General features: G+C 48.4%; 2 protein-coding genes across 2 annotated transcripts; both read left to right on the top strand.

Moving 5' to 3' along the window:
* Positions 1-957: 957 nt before the first annotated feature.
* LOC135893442 (chymotrypsin-like elastase family member 2A) lies at positions 958-10,836 on the top strand. The gene is made up of 8 exons (XM_065421261.1): positions 958-1,000; positions 1,309-1,397; positions 3,519-3,616; positions 4,924-5,052; positions 8,145-8,281; positions 9,423-9,568; positions 10,004-10,156; positions 10,819-10,836. The coding sequence occupies exons 1-8, from the start codon at positions 958-960 to the stop codon at positions 10,834-10,836; spliced, it is 813 nt and encodes a 270-aa protein (XP_065277333.1).
* Positions 10,837-17,902: 7,066 nt separating this feature from the next.
* Positions 17,903-26,823, top strand: LOC135893471 (chymotrypsin-like elastase family member 2A). Its single transcript, XM_065421297.1, has 8 exons — positions 17,903-17,945; positions 18,254-18,342; positions 20,168-20,265; positions 21,331-21,459; positions 24,270-24,406; positions 25,139-25,284; positions 25,939-26,091; positions 26,806-26,823. The coding sequence occupies exons 1-8, from the start codon at positions 17,903-17,905 to the stop codon at positions 26,821-26,823; spliced, it is 813 nt and encodes a 270-aa protein (XP_065277369.1).
* The last annotated feature ends 237 nt before the right edge of the window (positions 26,824-27,060 follow it).

Raw genomic sequence — 27,060 nt, 5'->3', positions numbered from 1 at the left:
ACCAGCGCCGCCAATGCAACAGACGCAAGTAAATGATGGGGAAACCCAAGTTGTGATTGTAAGAACTAGCCCCATTTAATATCCTAACCCGTCATTACCTGGGAAATGGTTGGACAACAACCAAAGATGGATTTTTGTAAGGAAAAGTTGGTGGGACCCATACACAGCCACCTGGTGAGTTTCCAGCAGGAAGAGCTTTACCAGGACAGTGGAAAAGTTCTTACATACAGTTTCTAGCTTCCCAATTACTTTGGGGCTGAAGGAGATGTGAGGGGAGGGGGAAGGGAATTGTCTTTGGGTCTTTATATTTTTGGGGCTGGGGGCTCTAATTATTGCTCCGAAGGGCCCACTGGTCTCCCCATCTCACCCCCTGAAAAAAGGCCGCTTAGGCAAGGGTCTAATAATATTCCAATGCCGGCCTGTCCCATCAATGCAGGCCCATACCACGCCTTTACCCCTTTGGCCACATGCCCAAATGTCGTTCCTCACCCCTGTCCACGCCCCCCCCATCTAACCCTCAAACCCAGGCCCTGGCGGCTTTGCCCTGAGCCTGATCCTTCCATTGCAACGCCAGAGGCTCCTGGAGGACCTTGTGGACTAGGAGTTCCCCCATGAATTGCTGGAGGGAGATTTACACCCCCAAAATTCAGGTAATTTTCCTTTCCATCCACATGTTTGTGACCAGGACTCAAGGTAGTGGGAGAGCGAACAGCTGCAACAAACAAAATCCAGCTCACGCAGCTCTCCCCACACAAGGCAGAGATGAAGCCTCCATCTCAAGGTCCAGCTTTTTTTAGCATTTGCACACACAGGAAAATGTCCCATGGTTGCGAAACCTTCCCACTGGTGACTGAGCCGCACGCCCCCTGCCCCAGGCCGTATCGCCCAGAGATAAGCGCTACAGCCATATAAGAGGGCTCAGCTGAAGCGCTGCTCCTGACACAGCTACACGGCACCATGATCCGTATCCTGTTCGCTACCCTGACGCTGGCCGCTGGGGGTATGTATCCCGCCTAGACGTAGGTTTTCATCTGTTTTACCAACCACAGATTTCTAGCTTGAGCCTGTGGTCCTGACACTGACCAGCAGCCTGGAGGTGCTCAGATATCAGAGGGATGGGCACAGTGTAAGGGGCATCATAGATTAGGGCTTAGAAACATCTATAGTGATAGAGAGGTCGCCAGATCGGGCCCCTGACACTGAAGAAGAGCAGTTCAACCATGTGTTACACAAAGATCAGGTCAGTTTTGGTTGGTGGCTTGATCTGTTCTGATTTCTAACGCGGACCCCATCTTGTGTCCCTCCCAGCCCTCAGTTGTGGGGATCCCGCTTACCCGCCTCTCTTGACCAGAGTGGTTGGAGGAGAAGATGCAAGACCATTCAGCTGGCCCTGGCAGGTTGGTGATTCCCTGGTTTCCTTAGCCCAGTCCAGGATACCTTGAGCCACGTTGCCTTCCCATGACGTTGGGCCTTGCTTTGCTCAGCCTACACTCGCATTGATGGCATTTCCCTGTCGGTTATGCGATAACTTTTGAACACGGTATCCGATCAATTCCAAACTCCCAGGGAATGTTCTAGGCGTCCGTGGTCAGAGCCCTGCTGAGATTAGTGAAAATCGGAAAATGAAAAGTGGAGGACACCTGGAGCCCCCTGTATCTGGTTAGCCGACCCAGCAGCTTTAGCTGGTCTATTATAATCGCCAGAGATCAAAGGAGCGGTTGATGACAGCCCTTGACCCCGTCTAGTGTAACAATACAGCCCAGATCTCAGCCCTGCCCATCATCCCAATGGAGCGGAAGATATTGACCCCCTGAAGGACTTCGCTCCTTCATAGAAAGAAAAGAAATAATTTAACAAATTATACAAGCGGAACTATTTACACGTGTCCCTGACGTGAGGGGGATGGGAGGGCAGCACACAAGGAGCTTAGGGGGTAGAATGGGGAATGCAACTTAAGGACCCCTGGTGTGTGCGGTGAGCTCAGCCTACAGAGGCAACAAAGTGGGAGACCGTGTTGGTGTATCATGGCTGTATTCTGAATGGGACACTACAAGGACAACTGGCCTTGTGCTTAAGATGCTGCAAGAGGTGTGAGAACTGAGTTCTATCCCCAGCTCCGCCACAGACTCACTGCCTGGCCTTAAGCAAGCCACTTAGCACCCAAGCCAGCTCCCATTGCAATCAGTGGGGGAGGAGGAACTCACCCTGGCTTCAATGGGTGTGGGAACTGGCTCTCTTTGTGCCCAGGGCCATGTGGTGAGCACTTTGATAAGCTTGTCACTAAACAGCAAACAAAGAGCATGCTGGGAAATGATACCAACATGCTATTCTGGGACATGGTACCTCAGTTTCTGATCCTCCTCCCAAGGGCGCGTGTCGGGATTCATTTCCTAATGCTGGAGCTCCGCGCGCGGCAGGTGCTAAAGACGAGTTACCAATTAATGATCACTGTTAACCGCCCATCCTAGATGGCTGTGCAGCGTTACTGTGCTCTTTTAAAGAACTAACGGGGGAGTAAAGTGATTCCCGTCTACAGCTGATAGGTCAGCTAAGTGTCAAAGCATGCTGGGATCCATCAGGATGAACGCTCCAGAGGAACAAGAGATTGGTGTCATTATATTTTGCTAGGTATGCAGAGCCATGCAGGGCCGCCCGGGGGGGCGGGGTCCTTCACTTGCTCCGGAGGCCCCGGAAAACTCTCGCGGGGCCCGGGCCCCCGGAGCTTCTTCCACTCTGGGTCTTCGCCAGCAATTCTGCGGCGGGGGGTCCTTCCGCTCCGGGACCCGCCGCAGAAGTGCCCTGAAGACCCATGGCGGGGGGATCCTTCCGCCCCGGGACCTGCTGCCAAAGTGCCGGGTCTTCGGCCGCAATTCGGCTTCGGGGGCCCCCTGCCGCCGAAGACCACAGGCCCCCTGAATCCTCTGGGCGGCTCTGGACCATGCTCAAGTAACCAGTGTCTCAAACTAGGGACTATTTAACTCCTAGAATGCATTTTAAAAGTAGCACCTATTTAGCTCTTCACCTGTTCAAAAGTTAATAAATGCCCCCTGTAAAGTTGATACAATCCCCATGGCATATCTGGGCAAACTGTGGCAGAGAAGCTAAGCAACCCACCCATGGTCACACAATGAGTCAAAGGCAAAACAGAAGTGACAACTTGGGAGTTCCCAGATCCCTATTTCCCTAGATTCCATTTCTATGATCAGGTCACTCGCCCACCAAACGCAGTGAAATATTAAAAAAAACAAAACCCTCAAACCATCTACAGGGACCTATTTCTACATAGAGTGACAAAGAGGTGTTTCATGAACCCATTTCTTCTGTAGCAAATAGAACCCTCTGTTTGGCCCATGCTTAGTAAATAGCTTTGGGAAAGCAACACCGAAACGAAACTTTGGAAAAAAGCCTTTTCACAAGAGAGCGATGTGGACCTGGAGCACTTGGGTGCCCAGCTTTTCACCTTCCCAACAGAAGGAGAGGTCGATCCGTGAGTAGCATTTTTACCGTATCGTTCCTAGGTGTCCCTGACATATGGTGCCAATGGCGGCTGGTATCACACCTGTGGGGGAACCCTCATTGCACGCAACTGGGTCCTGACAGCTGCTCACTGCATCAGGTACGTTAGCTGTAGAATCCTGGAGAATCATTTCTTTGAAGTCAACGAGCAGAAAGCTGCAAATGCTCTGAAGTAAAGAGAAAGCCAAAGCCTATTAATAATAAAAGGGACAGAGGCCAGTGCAGGAGCCACCTCCCCAATAGTTAAGTGATGTCTTCAGCCTCCACTATCTCAGAAACTTTCAGACACGTTCCCCTGAGATGCTGACCACTTGTGGCTGTTAAAAAGTCCACAGCAGTTTTGTAAGAGTACAGTTGAATTAACCCCAGTGCCCTAGCCAAATTCCGGCTATTGCAACTGAATTCAATTCAACGGCTGCATGGCACAGCTGTGCACTGCTTAACAGCTGCCTTGCTCAACTCAACAGTGTCTCCCCCACCAAAAAGGTTATCATGTCTAGATCATGTCTCTGGCAGTGGCCCCTACCTGATGATTCACTGGAAGGGGAAAACTTCATTCCTCTTCCCCTGCTTGTGCCATGCCCTGCACTGTTGGCCTTATTTTTGCATGTATAACAATAAATATAATTTATTAAATTATCCAGCCCTTTTTAAAATCAGCTGGGCTCTCTTTACAAGCCCATGTAGCAGTGAGTTCCATAGGTTCACTAGCTCACCCACTTCCATGAAGAAATATTCCCTTTGGGTTTAAAATCACCAGCCTTCAATTTCAGTGAGCGAGTTTCTTGTTCTCAGATTATGTGATGGTGTAAAAATGAGGGGAGTGATCAGCTTTGACTTTATCACCTTAAATGCCCCAATCAAGGCCAGCTCCCCTACCCAGCAGCTCAGTACAGGCCTGTTTCCTGGGGCTGGTTACTACCACTCCAGTTAGAGAAAGCATCATCAGAGCAGATTTGAGCTCTCACAGGCTGGCTGTGTGTGAGGTAGGATTGCCAGGGTGCACAATACTATTACACACATCTATGTACCAGTGGAGATGCTTTTGTAATAGACATTGTCACACTACCAGAGAGACCCTCGTACTTGCTCAGGTGTGCCAGGAAATGGCAGCCTCGTGCTCTGAAGATCAGCTGGGGCCCAAGTTTAGCAGGAATCTTGGCAGGAGGCAGAGGACCATGTGGAGGTGCAGCCTCTAGTGACTATAGGTTCCAGCATGCAATGCTCCATCCTAAGCCAACAGCTGTTACTATAGATCAGTGCATGCTGGCACCTGCAGTTTTCAGAGGGTTCCCACTGCAGACCCCTAGGCTGCATTTGGCCGCCCTTCCCAAAGAGGCATGTGACTGCGCAGCAAGCAGGGAGCTACATATCTGAGCATCTCTCCCTGTTCCTTTTCCTCCCCAGCTCTTCTCTGACCTATCTAGTGTTTCTTGGCAAACACAACCTAAGGCTTGCTGAAGAAGGATCGATTGCAGTCAGGCCACAAAAAATCATTGTCCATGAGGGCTGGAACCCAAACAGTGTCGCAGACGGGTAAGTTTATAGCAGCTATTTGTATGAACTATGAGAGATAGGGCCCCAAACCAAACACCCCTGCTCCATGGGCAGCTCCAAATCTGGAGCCAGTTCTTACAGCATAGGCCGGAGGTCCACAAACTGTGAGCGGAGGAACATTCTGGGAGGCACAGCTGGGGCCCATGAGGGGTGGGGAGGGACTGCCACCCAGTGCCACTCCTGGCCCCAGCCCCAACTGTTGGCCCCGCACCCAGGGCCCCACTCCCAGCCCCACCCCCGTTATGGTCCCCAGCCTTGGCCCCCTTACCCCTGTCCACATCCCCCCCACCCAGAGCTGTGTCCCTGACTCCAGCCTGGGGGAGAGGGGGCGCGGACTGGAGTAAGGGGGGGTGCGAGGTAAAAAGTTTGTGAACCACCGGCAAAGGTTCATACTGATGATTCCAAAATACTGGGCGACTGGATGTGGGGAGTGGTGAACCCTTTCCCCAGTTCAAACCCTTGTCACATTATGGAAAATGGGCGTGGCTGGCTCAGCGAGCAGATACCCATCACCCCCAAAGAGACAGATGCCAGTGCAGGAGCCACCTCCCCAATAATGAAGTGATGCCTTCAGCCTCCACTATCTCAGAAACTTTCCAGGCACGTTCACCTGAGATGCTGACCACTTGTGGCTGTTAAAGAGTCCACAGCAGTTTTTGTAAGAGTACAAGTGAATTAACCCCCGTGTCCTAGCCAAATTCCAGCTATTTCAACTGAATTCAATTCAATGGCTCTAAACTGCTGCATAGCTCAGCTGTGCATTGCTTAACAGCTGCCTTGCTCGACCCAACAATGTCTCCTGCATCTTAGCAGTGGGTGAAGAGAGCTCTCACCAGACAGGTGTGTGGAAAGGTTCAACTAATGTATGTAAAGTTCTTTGAAATCCTCAGATGAAAGGTGCTACTAGAAGTGCAAAGTATTACACCTCTACCCCGATATAACGCGACCCGATATAACATGAATTGGGATATAATGTGGTAAAACAGCACTCCGGGGGTGGGGGAGGGCTGCGCACTCTGGCGAATCAAAGCAAGTTCGATATAACGCGGTTTCACCTATAACGCAGTAAGATTTTTTTGGCTCCCGAGGACAGCGTTATATCGGGGTAGAGGTGTATTAGTAACTTGGATTGATGCCATGTTGCTGAAGGACTCCTTGGTTCTGCTAAAGTCCTAGTGCATTAGCTCTGCTAATCAGCTCAGTTTCCAACTTTCTGCGCGTTGCGTCCCCACCGGCTTCCCAAGGCAGTAGTACAAGAACTAGGACATAAGAATGGCCATACTGCATCAGACAAATGGTCTATCTAGTCCAGTATCTTGTCGTCAGACAGTGGCCAATGCCAGATGCCTCTGAGGGAATGAACAGAACAGGTCATTCATTGAGTGACAGTCAGAGGCTTCGGGACACTCAGAGCACAGGGCTGCGTCCTGGCCATCTTGGCTAATAGCCATCGATGGACCTGTCCTCCAGGAACTTATCTAGTTGTTTTTTTAACCCCATTAGTTTTGACCTTCACAACACCTGATTTTGTGTTGTGTGAAGAAGTACTTCCTTATGTTTGTTTTAAACCTGCTGCCTATCAATTACCCCTAGTTCTTGTGTTCTGAGAAGGAGTAAATAACACTTCCTTATTCACTGTTTCCACACCAGTCATGATTTCATAAACCTCTATCATATCCCCTCTTAGTCATCTCTTTTCCAAGCTGAAAAGTCCCAGTCTTTTTAATCTCTCCTCATACAGAAGCTGTTCCAGACCCCTAATCATTTTGTTGCCCTTCCCTGTGCCTTTTCCAATGCTAATCTATCTGTTTTGAGATGGGGTGACCAGAACCGCACGCAGAATTCAAGTGTGGGTGTACGATGGATTAATAGAATGGCCTTGTGATATTATGATAACTGCCCAGGGTTGAGCCCCCTCCCTTTGGGGCCTTAACACCAAGGAGCTGAGAAACCTGCTACCTTGTGTTATCTACCAAATGTAGGGCTGAACCCCATTAAACAGAGCTAGACTCTGACCAACTGCAGCCAAAACTTTTAGATTCCACTTGTTTATTACACCTCAGTCTAGCAGTTTCCGGGCACAATATAATGATGTTTACTGAGGCTCAGGAAGGCTTGAAAAATTACTTAAATGCTGCCTCGTCTGGAGAGAAAAGGCACAGCACACTGCCCTACTGTGAGGGAAGAGATTCGGCAAACCCCGAGTGGTAAAAAGGAAAACAAATAGCTATTATGGAATCATTGATGCTCACACACAACAGATGTTGGGATGCTTGGATGCTTTGTATGTTTGGATGCTGACTCGGCAATAAACTGAAACATAAAGACCTCACAGGCCTCAGTTACCTCACACAAGGAAATTTCTGGTGCTCCAACAGGGCCAGGGGGCATTACGGCATGAGTTTGAGGTGGAATATGGGCAGCACTGACTGTAGGAGGAGGGGGTATGCCTCTTGAACGCAAAGGTCTCACTCCCTCGGCCCCGACAGACCACCTGCCCCAGCCTGAGGAGGAAGCCTCTGGCTGAAAGGCCATTTCCTGGGAGTCTCTGAGTAGAAGGATGAGTCGGTAACAGCATGGGCAGCTCTGTAGGGAGACGCCCGCCCACCACAGGGAGCTGAACGGAAATGAGTGCTTTAAATCAGGGAACCTGGACGACTCTGAAGTTCCAGGAGCCTCTCTATATATTCTCCAGAAGCTCTCACAGTCACAGGCCGTGTTTACCCCAAAGCTTGACAGAGACAGTCCAAACCTCTCAAACTGGGCCCCGTGTGGGCAGAGGAGCTGCAGATGCCGGGGCCTGGATTTCCACACGGCTTTTGGACCATGGGGAAGGAAAATCAAGGTGTTCCACCAGGGCCTATGGGCACCGAGGCACGCGTTTGGGTGTGGTATGGGCAACACCAAGGGGTGGGACGCCTCTGTCATGGCCTGAGGCCATTCCTTCCCCTAAAGGCAGGGGTCCCTCTTTCGAATAGACAGAGCCCTCTATAAACGCTGCGTATTAATGGGTCTGTGTTTTCCTCCACTCTCCCTCTCTGCGCGCTCCCTCCCCCCCGGCTTGTGCACAGCAACGACATTGCTTTGATCAAACTCTCCCAGAGCGTTGCCCTGAGCAATCAAATCCAGCCGGCCTGCCTCCCCCCGGCAAACAGTCTCCTGGCCTCTGGCGTCGTCTGCTACGTAACAGGATGGGGAAGGCTGCAGAGTAAGTGTTAATGCAGTTCAGTGGGAACACTAAGTCCGTCTGTGTTAACGTCTCCTTTGGGATTGACTGGAATAAGGTTCTTTTTTCCGGTGCCCCTTAGCCCTCAATTCAGAGAGAGATCTGACCAGGCTCTGGCTCCACTCCTGCAGCAGAGATGTTCTTGCATTTTCCATGCAGAATGTTTAGCTTTTGTTAGGCCCCAAACTGAGGCCTCGAGATGCAATTGCAACCTGAGTCAGAGTGGTCTGAAGACTGGTGGGGCTGTTAGTGCTCATGGAAGAGTTGAAAAGCCGCTTTAAAGAAGTGAATGTTAGGCCTGGTCTACACTATGACTTTAATTCGGATTTAGCTGCTTTAATTCGAATTAACGCTTGACCCGTCCACACAACGAAGCCATTTAATTCGAATTAAAGAGCCCTTTAATTCGATTTCTGTACTCCTCCTCGACGAGAGGAGTAGCGTCAAAATCGGTATTGTTAATCCGAATTAAGGTTAGTGTGGCCGCAATTCGATGTTATTGGCAATTCAATGTTATTGGCTACCCACAATGCAACACTCTGGAAATCGATGCTACTACGGTAGCTTGGACGCACACCACCGAATGAATGGTGCCTAGTGTGGCCGAATACATTCGAATTTATAAAATCGGTTTCCTAAATTCGAATTATATAAATTCGGATTAATCCCGTAGTGTAGACATACCCTTAGTGATGGACAGCCAGCCTGGAACAGGGAAGTCCCCATGCGGAGAGCGGGTACAATGCAGGCAACAGCCTTGTGCTTCAATCCTGAGCAGGATGCATCACCTAGAGAGGGGAGGGCACAGAGCAGCGATCCTGGCCTATTCCTTCCTTGGCCCTGGTTGCCGACGCTAACGCCAGTAGGGTGTTGATATGTGAATGTTAAGGTGCTAGGCCACCAGCTGATTTCCCATGCGATATTGACAGAGAGCCATTGTTAAAATGGACGAGGATTATCCATCTAGTTCAGACAGTTTTCTGAGGGAGGGCTGCATTAAGGACTGGATTCTGCAACCCCTCTGTGCTTGGATTCCCTGTTGACTCTTGTACCTGGACATGTTATTTGCTGTTTCTTCACTGCCAGGAGCTAATGCTACTCCCTTGTTTCTGTTCCCTCCCAGCAAACGGCGCTCTCCCAGATATACTGCAGCAAGGGCCCTTGGTCGTGGTGGATTATGCCACCTGTTCCCTGCCTAGCTGGTGGGGTAGCATAGTGAAACCCACCATGATCTGTGCAGGCGGCGACGGGGTGATCTCCAGCTGCAATGTGAGTCTGGAGAATTTGGCAGTTATGGGCGTGGCTTTAGCGAGTTCTGCATTATGGGAAGGGACTCTGAAGATGGGGCAGGGTACTAGGATCTACCCATTCTAGATGGGCTTTGGAACCCCTTTGTAGAGGTTGATAGCAATTAACATGTTGAAGGACAATTTAATAATCACATTTCTATACTCTCACCTACAAGAGGGACCCACCCCAAACACCTGGATCCAAATACCCCCTGCATGTTGGACCTGAACATGGCAGCTGAGAACCATCTCATAAGACAGAACGTATATTCATTTCCTTCACACTCCTGCCTTTCTCCCATGTCCCATCTCCAATTATACGAGACCCGTGGCAGTGACATCTTTCTATGGTGCATGAGAAGAGATGGCTTTTTCCAAACTGGCGTTCAATGACTGTGCCTCTCCTTCCTTGCAGGGGGACTCCGGTGGCCCACTGAACTGCAGAGGTGCTGATGGCAGGTGGGAAGTGCATGGCGTAGTCAGCTTCGGCTCTGCACTAAGCTGTAATTATTACCAGAAACCCTCCGTCTTCACTCGGGTCTCTGCTTTCAACAACTGGATCAATACGGTAAGGGTCTATTGAAGGGGTGGGCCAACTACTGCCCGAGGGCCGCATCCGTACCCAGATGTGGCCCTCGGGCTAAAAAGTTTGCCCACCCTGGTCTAGTGTCTGCTGTTGAGCAAGAACAAACTGGGCTGTGAACTTCTAAATGGTCATTCAGGGAAAAACAAAACTAAACAAAACAAAACACCTGCAAAAGAGTTCAAGACCGTTGGTTTGTCTATATGTCTTTAAATTCACACCCAAACTTATTCCATAATAACTTCACCGCATAGACAATCCCTTAACACAACAAAGGAGAATGTGGTCTTGTTTCTAGGGAATTAATTCCTTCAGCGAAGGTGAGGTGTCTTCCTGTTGAATGCAACTATCCAAATGATCTTCATTGCTAACCAAAGTTTGGACGTTTTGGAATAAATCTGTCACATTTTATATTAAGGGTATATTTATAGAGTTTTCATAAATGTTAATTGATGTCCAACAACTTAATTATCTATCATCTATTACTGTGGTGATCAGTAACACATACTGCTCATGGCTATAACGTTCTTATCAAATATTTAACAACTATTTAAAGGAACAATTTGTAGAGTTCGAATGTCCCTGTTTTACAGATTTCCTTAGTTTTGTGGTCTGATTTACCCCCCTTTGCTTTACACTTTCTGCAGGTTATGGCAAACAACTAATCTGAAGAGCCGTGGAGAACAGACTAACCCTGTGCTGGGGGAAGGGAAGCTATTTTGCTGATTGAAATAGTCGTAATCACAAAATTCCAATCTGATGATGTGCTGAAGAAATCTGTGTATAATAAATAACCAACATTTGTTTGCAACATACTTGTATAGCCTGTGCCTCGGGGAAAGGGAGGGTTTAGGATGGAAGCACATGACAACGGTTGCAGGAAGTTATGCAGTGGAGCATTTTCTTCCATTAGATAAAACCCAATGTGAATGGAAGCGGAATATGAAGCACAACACAAGAATGAGGACTTGGGGACGGGGGGCGGGGGGGGGGAGAGGGGGAACTCAACCAGAGCCATCTCCTTCCACAGTGGTTGACATGAGAAATGTGTGTTGTCACCCTAGTGTCCCCACACTCCCTTCTAACCCCACATTCCCATACTAGGCTCCAGCTGCCAACTCTCCCTTTGCCTCACATCTGAGCATGGGGGGAATTATAAGAACTATAAATCCCAAGAACCTGGCAATGCTCTTGATGGGAACCCAAAATACGCAATGCACAGCTCCCGGCAGTTCCCCATTCAGTGATTTGATACCGTTACTCATTGTGTTATGCCCAGCTGTTGGAAGTGATCCTGGAGTGGCTGCTGGCTGAAGAACATGCTGTAGAGCAGGGAACCACCTGAAAGCCACTTTGAAATATCAGGGAGGCTTTTAAAAACTGAGGATAATTTCTGATGATACCTTTTAACCTTTTTAAGGGGAATGGAGCCCATGGTGCTTATCTCTTCCCAGCAGCCCATAAATCTCATACCAACAGGAGTTACATGCACATCTGCAGAGGGGAAAGACAAGCCAGTGTTCATTTTTCTACCACTATAAAATTTAACCCACTTGGAAAGAGTTAGTAAAAGGCCATAAATTTACCCTCTCTGTCTTGAGCTTTCAGAGCCGGGAACTACCCAATAGAAACAGCCTGGAAGGACTGAGGGCCACCTTCATCCCCATTGCCTTTAGTCAAATGACCCTAAAAAGAAGCTCTGATGCTCCAGAACAGAGCAAAACTGATTCCAGACAATTGGTCAATTTAGCCCTGCACACGTGAGCAAGAATCAGAATGAGCTATGGCCTGGGGAATGTTCTTACTCAAAGCTAGCTGGATGAAAGGTGCCCTATTTGTAAGCAGGGTCTGAATGAATGCTCCCCTGGCACCTAGCTTGGAGCGGGAGAGACTTTGGGTGTGTTTATGTAAATAGAGTTTGCTCCTGCTCTGCTTAGATATTCAGCAGATAGAGCGGTGTACAAGTGATCCACTTTGGCTGGTGTTGGGTTACAAATCACCTTAGTACTGAATGCAGGGATAGTGAAATATAGTTACCAATGTTGTAATAATTGTAGGAATACAGGGAAGCAGGACTGTGCTTAACCGGTCCCAAATGAGGGGTCACATTCAGTTGAAAGAACCTCGCTAAGCCAGGGGCTTGAATGCCAGAGCCCTGTGGAAGTAAGAGGGGATGGGGACAGATATCTCAGTTAGGATGCTGCAAACTCTTTCTAGGGGTTCTTCACTAGAGTGGTTTAGCATGTTTCTCCCCACTGTTCAAATACTAGAACTAAACAGGCTTCATTCAGAACCTCTTTGTTATTTTAAATACTCAATCAGTACTTAAAATCAGTTGTGGTGGGTGTGATGGGTTCAGTCACAGAGATCCCCTTGGGCCTGTCACCTGACATGCTGAAATTACCTCTGAGCCCATTTTCCCTGCCAGTTTAAGACTCCAGAACCCTCCCTTGTTGAGCTAGACACACTAACCTGCTGCAACACAGACGGAGGGTCTGGGCCATGCCGACAAAGCTGCAGACTTTAACGAAAAACAGCTCAGCAGGTTACCTCTCCAGCACCCAGACACCCAGTTCTTCCTAGTCTGGGCCCAATCCTTTTCAGACCAATGTTGTAGTTTATGGCCTGGGTCCAGCAATCACTCACACCCCCATAGTTACTGTCCTTTGTTCCAGTTTCTTTCAGGCATCTCTTTGGGGTGGAGATGCCATCTCTTGAGCCAGCTGGAGACACAATGGAGAGGCTTCCAGGGCCTTTTATATTCTCTCTCTTGTGGGCGGAAACCCCTTTGTTCTTCTGTGAAAAATCACAGCAACAAGATGGAGTTTGTAGCTACCTGGACAAATCCCATGTCCATGAATGATTCAGCTTTTTGCAGGCCAACGCCATTGTTTACATGTTAGTTTGAATGTTCCAAGGAAAGCTCAAATGTGGATTGGTGTCTCCCATTGTCAGTTAAGTGTTTCTTGATTTGGGCACTTACTCAGACTAGTCCTTTCTCAAGAAGCTGACCAAATGCTTCACTGAGGCTACTTAGACTCAAACACATTGAGATACAAGTACATTGCCAATATTCATAACTTCAAATACAAAATGATACACACATGCAAACAGTATAATCATAACTAGCAAATTACAACCTTTCCATAGACACCTTACTTGACCTTCTTTGTACAAGATTTGGTGCAACTATAGGACCTTGATTGTAACAATGATCTATACAGTCAAAGTTCATGTCAATAACTTCACAGCTCTGTTTACTTGCAAACCTTCCTGTGTACATGTGGGCCAGCCCAGGAGGCTGGGGTCTCACAGGACATGTGACCATGTCACATGATACTAGAATCCATTTTAAATCTGGTACTTTTCCATTTAGAAGGGAGGGTGGGGCCCCAGAGAGACAAAAGAGTCCTACCTTGTGCCAAAGTTATAAAAGGGGGTGGAGCAGGACAAAGAGGCTGCCAATCATGAGAAAGCCCCTTCTTACTACCTGATATGTCTGCTGGAACTAACAAGGACTGTACCAGGGGACATGATTGGGCCCAGACTAGGAAGGAGTCTGGTCTGTGAAAGACGCTTATTGGAACATTTCTGAGGGTGAGATATTACCTGTAATCAGTTTCTTAATGTATTAGGCTTAGACTTGCGTGTTTTTGCTTTATTTTGCTAAGTGACTTACTTTGTTCTGGCTATTACTTGAAACCACTTAAATCCTACTTTGTATACTTAATGAAATCACTTTTGTTTATTAATGAACCCAGAGTAAGTGATTAATACTTGGGGGAGCAAACAGCTGTGCGTATCTCTCTATCAGTGTTATAGAGGGCGGTCAATTTATGAGTTTACCCTGTATAAGCTTTATACAGAGTAAAAACGGATTTATTTGGGGTTTGGATCCCATTGGGAGCTGGGTGTGTGGGTGCCAGAGACAAGCAGATTAGCGTATCTGGCTCAACAAGACAGGGTTCTGGAGGCCCAAACTGGCAGAGAAAATGGGCTCAGAGGTAGTCTCAGCACATCAGGTGACAGTCCCAAGGGGGTCTCTGTGACTGAACCCGTCACAAGAGCCATTTACAATTCATTGATTTTGAAGCACCCTTAATGACTTCCACTAAATATGTTTACATCAGTAACACAAGTTTATATCTTATTATCCTAATTCCAGACACAGAAATAACACATGCAAACAAATAGGCTGAACACACTCAGTAGATTATAAGCTTTGTAATGATACTTTACAAGAGACCTTTTGTATAACGCATATTCCAGTTACATCATATTCACATTCACAAGCATATTTTCATAAAGCATATGGAGTGCAATGTCACAGTGGGACTGTATTTCTGCCCAGAGCTGACAATCACTGAGAGCTGAAATCACTTGTGGTAGGACGTATTCTGCCTAGAGATGAAAATCACTAAGTGACTGACTGGCAGAGCTCACAGCAGAAAGGGAAGGTGGCAAGCAGTGGAGGGAGCATGGTGGCTTTTACACACACACACACACACACACACACACACACACACACACACACACACCCGCCCCCCCCCCCCCCCCCCCCCGCGGGAGGAGAATTCATGCAGATGCATCAGCGTACTCTGGGGAGGGTGTCTTGCTCGTGCTTTTATCTTTATGAATACTGCTTGCAAGAGGGGAAGAATTGCCTCTTAGAAGTGCCCAGAGAGTAGAGTGAAATTTTCCCAGGTTACTGGGTGTGGGCTCGAGCTGGTTCTGGTTATATTGTTGAAAAGGAACCCCCTAAATATTGAACCCAGCCCTTCTTGCTGCCCACTCCAACTGGCAGAAGGGTTACATTTTTATTTGTTTTCAGTTATTAATAATAATAGTTCTTTATGTAAAGTGTGGAAAATTAGAGAATCTATGTACAACATATGAAGTCTGGATGATTTTATGAAATTGCTGTATCACTGAATTCCTCAGTGGGTGTGGGAATCTATGCTCTCCGGCCTGGTAGCATGTCTCTCCCAATCCAGGGACAATGGCAAGTCATTAACATGAATTGCTCCCATTCATATTGGAGCACCTTAGGACAATGGGATGGCTGAAGTCTAGGGAAACCAGTTTGACCCAGTGTGTCTGCAGGGAAGAGGTTTGGCGTGAGAACAAAGAGGAGGTGAGGGTAAAGCCCTTTACAAACACAGAGACTGGGCCGGTCAGCGAGATAAAAGGAAGCTTGTGTCAAGAGAAAGGAACAACAGAGGTTATTTTCATAGCTGAGAGGACCTTTTCATACTGCACAATCAGCCATGGTCAAAGTAAGTTTGACAAACTCCGTGCGTTGAAGGAGAAACTATGACTTGCAGGAGGGAGATCCTGGACACCCTAAAGAACTCTGACCTAAGCCCAAAGAATGCTCCAGAGTAGTGAGGACACTGAGGAGGGGAAACACGTGCAGGTGTGGTTATTATTATGCCTGGTGTGACATTGCACGCTATATGATTTTATGAAAGTATTCTGAAGAGTGTGAATATAACGTAACTAAAATATGCTTCTTGCAAAAGGTCTCTTGTAAGGTATCATTACAAAGCTTATAATCTATTGAGTGTGGTCATCCTATTTGTATAAATTTATCACTCTTGTATCGGAAAATGGCACTATGAAATATAACTCTGAGGGCCTATTGTAATTATGCAAAGTGTGAGCCATTAATGGTGGTTTGGAATCTTGATGGCTCCCATTAACCAGGACAATTGACTGTAGATGGCTCTGGTTTACTTGTAAGTCTTCCTGTATACTTGTGTGCTGGCAAGTGGGCAATTAAGTCTTACAGTGACATGTGATCATGTCACCTGAACTGGAATCCATCTTTAACCTGGTGCATTTCCATTGAGAAGGAGGGGTGGGAACCCATAGAGGAACAAAGGATTTCCACCTTATGCAAAAGATATATAAGTGGGTGGAACAGAACAAAAGAGGCTGCAATCATGAGAAATCCCTTAGCTACCACCTGAGCTGGAACAAGGACTGTACCAGGGGAAAGGATTGTGCCCAGACTAGGAAGGTGTCCAGTCTGTGATAGAAACTTATTGAAACACCTCTGAGGGTGAGATTTTATCTGTATTCCGTTTTCTTACTGTATTAGGTTTAGAGTTGCATGTTTTATTTTATTTTGCTTGGTAATTCATTTTGTTCTGTCTGCTATTACTTGGAACCACTTAAATCCTACTTTCTGTATTTAATAAAATCACTTTTTACTTATTAATTAACCCAGAGTACGTATTAATACCTGGGGGGGGGGGGGACAGCTGTGCATATCTCTCTATCAGTGTTATAGAGGGCAAACAATTTATGAGTTTAGCCTGTATAAGCTTTATACAGGGTAAAACAGATTTATTTGGCGTTTGCACCCCATTGGGAGTTGGACATCTTAGTGTTAAAGACAGGAACACTTCTTAAGTTGCTTTCAGTTAAGTCTGCAGCTTTGGGGCACGTGGTTCAGACCCTGGGTCTGTGTTGGAGCAGACGGGCGTGTCTGGCTCAACAAGACAGGGTGCTGGAGTCCTGAGCTGGCAGGGAAAGCAGGGGCAGAAGTAGTCTTGGCACATCAGTTGGCAGTTCCCAAGGGGGTTTCTGTGACCCAACCCGTCACACCTGGATCTGTCTATCTTTTGTGCTGCCTGAAGTAAAGAGGAATTGGCTCAGGATCCCCTTTTGCAAAGCCTGCGTGGTGTGTGCGTCAACTGGCAAGTGTAAACCAGCACGCTCACAAAGGTGGGAGACGTGGGCCAGGGAGCGCTTCAGCAACTGGGGAGCCAGCACTGGTCCTGGGGGCATAGTGCAGCTGGCCCATGATGTCCCATTGCCACGATGGGGAAACAGACAGAGAGCCTGTGCCAAGGGACCATGCCAGAGAGGCCAAAAGACAGAGACAGTGCTGGAGTCTACCCAAACCAAGGAAAACCTAAACCTCACACGGCCCAGTGTGGTGGGACCGATAAGCAGCAGCCAGGTGAGTTTCCAGCAGGAAGAGCTTTACCAGGGCTGTGAAAAAGTGATTACATACAGTTTACTTTGGGGCTGAAGGAGAAGGGGGGGGGGGAAATTGTCCTTTGGTCTTTATATTTTTGGGGCTGGGGGCTCTAATTATTGCTCCCAAGTGCCCACTGTTCTCCGCATCTCACTCCCTGAAAAAAGGCCACTTAGGCAAGGGTCTAATAATATTCCAATGCCAGCCTGTCCCATCAATTCCGGCGCATCCCACGCCTTTGCCCCTTTGGACACATGCCCAAATGTCCTTCCTCACCCCTGTCCACCCCCCCCCCATTTAACCCTCAAACCCAGGCCCTGGCGGCTTTGCCCTGAGCCCGATCCTTCCATTGCAACACCAGAGGCTCCTGGAGGACCTTGTGGACTAGGAGTTCCCCCATGAATTGCTGGAGGGAGATTTACACCCCCAAAATTCAGGTAATTTTCCTTTCCATCCACATGTTTGTGACCAGGACTCAAGGTAGTGGGAGAGCGAACAGCTGCAACAAACAAAATCCAGCTCACGCAGCTCTCCCCACACAAGGCAGAGATGAAGCCTCCATCTCAAGGTCCAGCTTTTTTTAGCATTTGCACACACAGGAAAATGTCCCATGGTTGCGAAACCTTCCCACTGGTGACTGAGCCGCACGCCCCCTCCCCCAGGCCGTATCTCCAGAGATAAGCGCTACAGCCATATAAGAGGGCTCAGCTGAGGCGCTGCTCCTGACACAGCTACACGGCACCATGATCCGTATCCTGTTCGCTACCCTGACGCTGGCTGCTGGGGGTATGTATCCCGCCTAGACGTAGGTTTTCATCTGTTTTACCAACCACAGATTTCTAGCTTGAGCCTGTGGTCCTGACACTGACCAGCAGCCTGGAGGTGCTCAGATATCAGAGGGATGGGCACAGTGTAAGGGGCATCATAGATTAGGGCTTAGAAACATCTATAGTGATAGAGAGGTCGCCAGATCGGGCCCCTGACACTGAAGAAGAGCAGTTCAACCATGTGTTACACAAAGATCAGGTCAGTTTTGGTTGGTGGCTTGATCTGTTCTGATTTCTAACGCGGACCCCATCTTGTGTCCCTCCCAGCCCTCAGTTGTGGGGATCCCGCTTACCCGCCTCTCTTGACCAGAGTGGTTGGAGGAGAAGATGCAAGACCATTCAGCTGGCCCTGGCAGGTTGGTGATTCCCTGGTTTCCTTAGCCCAGTCCAGGATACCTTGAGCCACGTTGCCTTCCCATGACGTTGGGCCTTGCTTTGCTCAGCCTACACTCGCATTGATGGCATTTCCCTGTCGGTTATGCGATAACTTTTGAACACGGTATCCGATCCATTCCAAACTCCCAGGGAATGTTCTAGGCGTCCGTGGTCAGAGCCCTGCTGAGATTAGTGAAAATCGGAAAATGAAAAGTGGAGGACACCTGGAGCCCCCTGTATCTGGTTAGCCGACCCAGCAGCTTTAGCTGGTCTATTATAATCGCCAGAGATCAAAGGAGCGGTTGATGACAGCCCTTGACCCCGTCTAGTGTAACAATACAGCCCAGATCTCAGCCCTGCCCATCATCCCAATGGAGCGGAAGATATTGACCCCCTGAAGGACTTCGCTCCTTCATAGAAAGAAAAGAAATAATTTAACAAATTATACAAGCGGAACTATTTACACGTGTCCCTGACGTGAGGGGGATGGGAGGGCAGCACACAAGGAGCTTAGGGGGTAGAATGGGGAATGCAACTTAAGGACCCCTGGTGCGTGCGGTGAGCTCAGCCTACAGAGGCAACAAAGTGGGAGACCGTGTTGGTGTATCATGGCTGTATTCTGAATGGGACACTACAAGGACAACTGGCCTTGTGCTTAAGATGCTGCAAGAGGTGTGAGAACTGAGTTCTATCCCCAGCTCCGCCACAGACTCACTGCCTGGCCTTAAGCAAGCCACTTAGCACCCAAGCCAGCTCCCATTGCAATCAGTGAGGGAGGAGGAACTCACCCTGGCTTCAATGGGTGTGGGAACTGGCTCTCTTTGTGCCCAGGGCCATGTGGTGAGCAGTTTGATAAGCTTGTCACTAAACAGCAAACAAAGAGCATGCTGGGAAATGATACCAACATGCTATTCTGGGACATGGTACCTCAGTTTCTGATCCTCCTCCCAAGGGCGCGTGTCGGGATTCATTTCCTAATGCTGGAGCTCCGCGCGCGGCAGGTGCTAAAGACAAGTTACCAATTAATGATGACTGTTAACCGCCCATCCTAGATGGCTGTGCAGCGTTACTGTGCTCTTTTAAAGAACTAACTGGGGAGTAAAGTGATTCCTGTCTACCGCTGATAGGTCAGCTAAGTGTCAAAGCATGCTGGGATCCATCAGGATGAACGCTCCAGAGGAACAAGAGATTGGTGTCATTATATTTTGCTAGGTATGCAGAGCCATGCTCAGCAAGTGACCCATGTCTGAAAATAGGGACAATTTAACTCCTAGAATACATTTAAAAAGTAGCACTTATTTAGCTCTTCACCTGTTTAAAAGTTAATAAATGACCCCTGTAAAGTTGATACAATCCCCATGGCATATCTGGGCAAACTGTGGCAGAGAAGCTAAGCAACCTACCCATGATCACACAATGAGTCAAAGGCAAAACAGAAGTGACAACTTGGGAGTTCCCAGATCCCTATTTCCCTAGATTCCATTTCCATGATCAGGTCACTCGCCCACTAAACCCAGTGAAATATTTAAAAAACAAAACCCCAAACCACCTACAGGGACCTATTTCTACACAGAGTGGCAAAAAGGTGTTTCATGAACTCATTTCTTCTGTAGCAAATACAACCCTCTGTTTGGCCCATGCTTAGTAAATAGCTTTGGGAAAGCAACACCGAAACGAAACTTTGGAAAAAAGCCTTTTCACAAGAGAGTGATCTGGATCCGGAGCACTTGGGTGCCCAGCTTTTCACCTTCCCAACAGAAGGAGAGGTCAATCAGTGGAGTAGCATTCTTACCGTATTGTTCCTAGGTGTCCCTGCAATACAGTTCCAGCGGTAACTGGCATCACACCTGTGGGGGAACCCTCATTGCAAGCAACTGGGTCCTGACAGCTGCTCACTGCATCAGGTACGTTAGCTGTAGAATCCTGGAGAATCATTTCTTTGAAATCCAAGTGCAGAAAGCTGTAAATGCTCTGAGGTAAAGAGAAAGCCAAAGCATATTAATAACAGGCTCTCCCCCACCAAAAAGGTTATCACGTCTAGATCATGTCTCTGGCAGTGGCCCCTACCTGATGATTCACTGGAAGAGGAAAACTTCATTCCTCTTCCCCTGCTTGTGCAATGCCCTGCTTTATTTTGTTTGCTTTATTTTTGCATGTATAACAATAAATATTAGTTATTAAATTATCCGGCCCTTTTTAAAATCAGCTGGGCTCTCTTTACAAACAGATGTAGCAGTGAGTTCCATAGGTTCACTGGCTCACCCACTTCCATGAAGAAATATTCCCTTTGGGTTTAAAATCACCAGCCATCAATTTCAGTGAGAGAATTTCTTGTTCTCAGATTATGTGATGGTGTAAAAATGAGGGGAGTGATCAGCTTTGACTTTAATCACATTAAATGCCTCAATCAAGGCCAGCTCCCCTACCCAGCAGCTCAGTACAGGCCTGTTTCCTGTGCTCACATGCACTGGGGCTGGTTATTACCACTCCAGTTAGAGAAAGCATCGTCAGAGCAGATTTGAGCTCTCACAGGCTGGCTGTGTGTGAGGTAGGATTGCCAGGGTGCACAATACTATTACACACACCTATGTACCAGTGGAGATGCTTTTGTAATAGACATTGTCACACTACCAGAGAGGCCTTCGGAATTGCTCAACTGTGCCAGGAAATGGCAGCCTCATGGTCTGAAGATCAGCTGGGGCCCAAGTTTAGCAGGAATCTTGGCAGGAGGCAGAGGACCATGTGGAGGTGCAGCCTCTAGTGACTATAGGTTCCAGCATGCAATGCTCCATCCTAAGCCAACAGCTGTTACTATAGATCAATGCATGCTGGCACCTGCAGTTTTCAGAGGGTTCCCACTGGAGACCCGTAGGCTGCATTTGGCCGCCCCTCCCAAAGTGGCGTGTGACTGTGCAGCATGCAGGGAGTGACATATCTGAGCAGCTCTCCCGATTCCTTTTCCTCCCCAGCTCTTCTCGGACCTATCGAGTGCTTCTTGGCAAATACAACCTAAAGGCTACTGAACAAGGATCGATTGCAGCCAGTCCAGAAAAAATCATTGTCCATGAAGGCTGGAACTCAAACCGTGTTTCAAACGGGTAAGTTGATAGCAGCTATTTATACAAAGTATGAGAGATAGGGCCCCAAACCAAACCCCTCGGTCCAAACACCCCCACACTGTGGGCAGCTCCAAATCTGGAGCCAGTTGTTACAGCATAGGCTCAAAATGATTATTCCAAAATACTGGGAGACTGGATGTGCTGGGTGGGCAATCCTTTCCCCATTCAAACCCTTGTCACGTTATGGAGGACGGGCGTGCCTGGCTCAGTGAGCAGACGCCCATCACCCCCAAAGGGACAGAGGCCAGTGCAGGAGCCACCTCCCCAATAGTTAAGTGATGCCTTCAGCCTCCACTATCTCAGAAACTTTCAGACACGTTCCCCTGAGATGCTGACCACTTGTGGCTGTTAAAGAGTCCACAGCAGGTTTTGTACGAGTACAGGTGAATTAACCCCAGTGTCCTAGCCAAATTCCAGCTATTGCAACTGAATTCAATTCAATGGCTGCATGGCACAGCTGTGCCTTGCTCAATTCAACACTGTCTCCTGCATCTTAGCAGTGGGTGAAGAGAGCTCTCACCTGACAGGTGTGTGGAAAGGTTCAATTAATGTATGTAAAGTCCTTTGAAATCTTCAGATGAAAGGAGCTACTAGAAGTGCAAAGTATTATTAGTAACTTGGATTGATGCCACATTGCTGAAGGACTCCTTGGTTCTGCTGAAGTCCTAGTGCATTAGCTCCGCTAATCAGCTCAGTTTCCAACTTTCTGCGCGTTGCGTCCCCACGTATGTGGCCAAGCTCACCTTCCCAAGGCAGTAGTACAAGAACTAGGACATAAGAACGGCCATACTGCATCAGACCAATGGTCCATCTAGTCCAGTATATTATCTTCGGACAGTGGCCAATGCCAGATGCTTCAGTGGGAATGAACAGAACAGGTCAACCATCAAGTGACAGTCGGAGGCTTAGGGACACCCAGAGCACGGGGCTGTGTCCCTGACCATCTTGGCTAATAGCCAGTGATGGACCTGTCCTCCAGGAACTTATCTAGTTGTTTTGTGTGAAGAAGTACTTCTTTATGTTTGTTTTAAACCTGCTCTCTATTAATGACCCCTGGTTCTTGTGTTATGTGAAGGGTTAAATAACACTTTCTCCACACCAGTCATGATTTCATAGACTTCTATCATATCCCCTCTTAGTCATCCCTTTTCCAAGATGAAAAGTCCCAGTCTTTTTATCTCTCCTCATACAGAAGCTGTTCCATACCCCTAATCATTTTTATTGCCCTTCTCTGTGCCTTTTCCAATTCTAATATATCTGTTTTGAAATGTGGTGCCCAGAACTGCACGCAGTATTCAAGTGTGAGCATCTCATGGATTAATAGAATGGCATATTATGATAACTGCCCAGGGCCGAGCTGCCTCTATTAGGGGCCTTAACACCAAGCAGTTGAGAAACTTACTACATTATGTTATCTACCAAATGTAGGGCTGAACCCCATTAAACAGAGCTAGACCGTGTCCGACTGCAGCCAACACTTTTAGATTCCACTTGTTTATTACACCTCAGTCTAGCAGTTACCAGGCACAATATAATGATGTTTATTTAGGCTCAGGAAGGCTTGAAAAATTACTTAAATGCTTCCCCGTCTGGAGAGGAAAGGCACAGCACACTGCCCTACTGTGAGGGAAGGGTTTCGGCAAACCCCGAGTGGTAAAAAGAAAAACAAATAGCGATTATGGAATCATTGATGCCAGGGCCGCCCGGGGGGGGGCAAGTGGGGCAATTTTCCCCAAGCCCCGGGCCCCACAGGGGCCCCGCGAGCCCTGGTCCGGCGGCGGTCCGGGTCTTTGGCGGCGGGGGGCCCTTCAGTGCTGCCGAAGACGCGGAGCGACTGAAGGGCCCCCCGCCGCCGAAATGCCGCCAAAGACCCGGACCGCCGCCGGGTGCGTACAAGCGCCGCAGCTCCCCTGCTTTGCCCCAGGCCCCCTGAATCCTCTGGGCGGCCCTGATTGATGCTCACACACAAGAGATGAGCCCTTGTACGTTTGGATGCTGACTCGGCAATAAACTGAAACACAAACTTCACAGGCCTCACACAAGGAAAGTCCTGGTGCTCCAACAGGGCCGGGGGACATTAAGGCATGTGTTGGAGGTGGAGTACGGGCAGCACTGATTGGGGGAGGAGGGGATAGGCCTCTTGAACTCTTTTATCCATGGGGGGATTCCAAGACAGAGCCAAAGGTCTCACTCCCCCGGCCCCGACAGAACACCTGCCCCAGCCTGAGAAGGAAGCCCCAGGCTGAAAGGCCATTTCCTGGGAGTCTCTGAGTGGAAGGATGATTCGGTAACAGCATGGGCAGCTCTGTAGGGAGACGCCTGCCCACCACAGGGAGCTGAACGGAAACGAGTACTTTAAATCAGGGAACCTGGACGACCCTGAAGCTCCAGGAGCCTCTCTATATATTCTCCAGAAGCTCTCACAGTCACAGGCTGTGTTTACCCCAAAGCTTGACAGAGACAGGACAAGCCTGTCAAACTGAGCCCCCTGTGGGCAGAGGAGCTGGAGATGCTGGGGCCTGGATTTCCACATGGCTTTTGTGCCATGGGGAAGGAAAATCAAGGTGCTCCACCAGGGCCTATGGGCACCAAGGCATGCGTTTGGGTGTGGTAGGGGTGGGACGCCTCTGTCATGGCCTGAAGACATTCCTTCCCCTAAGGGCAGGGGCCCCTCTTTCGAATAGACAGAGCCCTCTATAAATGCTACGTATTAATGGGTCTATTTTTTTTCCACTCTTCTTCTCTGCGCGCTCCCTCCTCCACCCCGGCTTGCGCACACATGAACACAGCAACGACATTGCTTTGATCAAACTCTCACAGAGCGTTGCCCGGAGCAATCAAATCCAGCCGGCCTGCCTCCCCGCAGCAAACAGTCTCCTGGCCTCTGGCGTCGTCTGCTACGTAACAGGATGGGGAAGGCTGCAGAGTAAGTGTTAATACAGTTCAGTGGGAACACTAAGTCTGTCTGTGTTAACGTCTCCTTTGGGATTGACTGGAATAAGGTTCTTTTTTCCGGTGCCCCTTAGCCCTCAATTCAAAGAGAGATCTGACCAGGCTCTGGCTCCACTCCTGCAGCGGAGATGTTCTTGCATTTTCCTTGCAGAATGTTTAGCTTTTGTTAGGACCCAAACTGAGGCCTCGAGATGCAATTGTAACCCAAGTCAGAGTGGTCTGAAGACTGGTGGGGCTGTTAGTGCTCATGGAAGAGTTGAAAAGCCGCTTTAAAGAAGTGAATGTTAGTGATGGACAGCCAGCCTGGAACAGGGAAGTCCCCATGCGGAGAATGGGTACAATGCAGGCAACAGCCTTGTGCTTCAATCCTGAGCAGGATGCATCACCTAGAGAGGTTAGAGCAGAGGGCAGGAATCCTGGCCTATTCCTTCCTTGGCCTGTTTGCCGACGCTAACGCCAGTAGAGTGTTGATATGTGAACGTTAAAGCTGATTTCCCATGCGATATTGACAGAGAGCCATTGTTAAGATGGACGAGGATTATCCATCTAGTTCAGACAGTTTTCTGAGGGAGGGCTGCATTAAGGACTGGATTCTGCAACCCCTCTGTGCTTGGATTCCCTGTTGACTCTTGTACCTGGACATGTTATTTGCTGTTTCTTCACTGCCAGGAGCTAATGCTACTCCCTTGTTTCTGTTCCCTACCAGCAAACGGCGCTCTCCCAGCTATCCTGCAGCAAGGGCCCTTGGTCGTGGTGGATTATGCCACCTGTTCCCTGCCTGCCTGGTGGGGTAGCACAGTAAAAACCACCATGGTCTGTGCCGGCGGCGACGGGCTGATCTCCAGCTGCAACGTGAGTCCGGAGAATTGGGCAGTTATGGGCGTGGCTTTAGAGAGTTCTGCATTATGGGAAGGGACTCTGAAGATGGGGCAGGGTACTCAGGGACGGCGCAACTCATTAGGCGACCTAGGCAGTCGCCTAGGGCATTAACATTTGGGGGGCGGCAACCGCGGTGACCGGATCTTCCGCTGCCCTGGTCGTCGTCGGTATTTCGGGGGCAGGACCTTCCGCCGCCTCTGTCGGGGGTGGCATTTCGGGGGCGGGACCTTCCGCCGCCTAGGTCGGCAAAAAAGCTGGCGGCGCTCCTGAGGGTACTAGGATCTATCCCTTCTAGATGGGCTTTGAAACCCCTTCGTAGAGGTTGATAGCAATTAACGTGTTGAAGGACTATTTAAAAGACACATTTCTATACCCTCTCCTACAAGAAGGATCCACCACAAACCCCAGGATCCAAACACCACCTGCATGTTGGACCTGAACATGGCAGCTGGGAGCCACCTCATAAGACAGAACCTATATTCATTTCATTCACACTCCTGCCTTTCTCCCATGTCCCATCTCCAATTATACGAGACCCGTGGCAGTGACTTCTCTTCTCATGCACCATAGAAAGATGTGGATATTTCCAAACTGGCGTTCAATGACTGTGCCTCTCCTTCCTTGCAGGGGGACTCCGGTGGCCCACTGAACTGCAGAGGTGCTGACGGCAGGTGGGAAGTGCATGGCGTAGTCAGCTTCGGCTCGTCGCTAGGCTGTAATTATTACCGCAAACCCTCCGTCTTCACTCGGGTCTCCGCTTTCAACAGCTGGATCGCTACGGTAAGGGTCTAGTGTCTGCTGCTGAGCAAGAACAAACTCTGCTATGAACTTCTAAATGGTCGTTCGGGGTAAAACAAAACAAAACAGCCGCAAAACAGTTCAAGACCGAGGGTTTGTCCATATGGGTAAATTGGCCACCAGGAGCTTCCCATGTGGACACTTCCCCCAGAATAGCTGGTGCACTTTAAGTTCACACCCTAACTTATTCCATAATAACTTCACCGTGTAGACAATCCCTTAACACACCAAAAGAGAATGTGGTCTTGTTTCTAGGGAATTAGTCCCTGCAGCAAAGGTGACGTGTCTTCCTGTTGAATGCAACTATCCAAATGATCTTCATTTCTAACCAAAGTTTGGATGTTTTGGAATAAATCTGTCACACTTTATATTAAGGGTATATTTATAGAGTTTTAATAAATGTTAATTGATGTCCAACAACTTAATTATCTATCATCTATTACTATGGTGATCAGTAACACATCCTGCTCATGGCTATAATGTTCTTATCAAATATTTAACAACTATAACTGAACCCTTAACATAAAGGATGATTCAGAAGCCAAATCACCTCTCTTAAAGACTTAGGAAGAGAGAGGGTTGTAGGACTGGTTTATGTATTTAAAGGGACAATTTGTAGAGTTTGGATGTCCCTGTTTACAGATTTCCTTAGTTTTCTGGTCTGATTTCCCCCCCTTTGCTTTACACTTTCTGTAGGTTATGGCAAACAACTAACCTGAAGAGCCGTGGACAACAGACTAACCCTGTGCTGGGGGAAGGGAAGCTATTTTGCTGTTTGAAATAAAGTCGTAATCACGAAATTCCAATCTGATGAGGTGCTGAAGGAATCTGTGTATAATAAATAACCAACATTTGTTTGCAACATACGTGTATAGCCTGTGCCTCGGGGAAAGGGAGGTTTTAGGATGGAAGCACATGACAATGGGTGCAGGAAGTTATGCAATGGAGCAT

Source organism: Emys orbicularis, chromosome 22 (assembly GCF_028017835.1).
Source record: "Emys orbicularis isolate rEmyOrb1 chromosome 22, rEmyOrb1.hap1, whole genome shotgun sequence".
NCBI lineage: Eukaryota > Metazoa > Chordata > Testudines > Emydidae > Emys > Emys orbicularis.
This window is presented reverse-complemented; position numbering and strand designations above follow the sequence as displayed.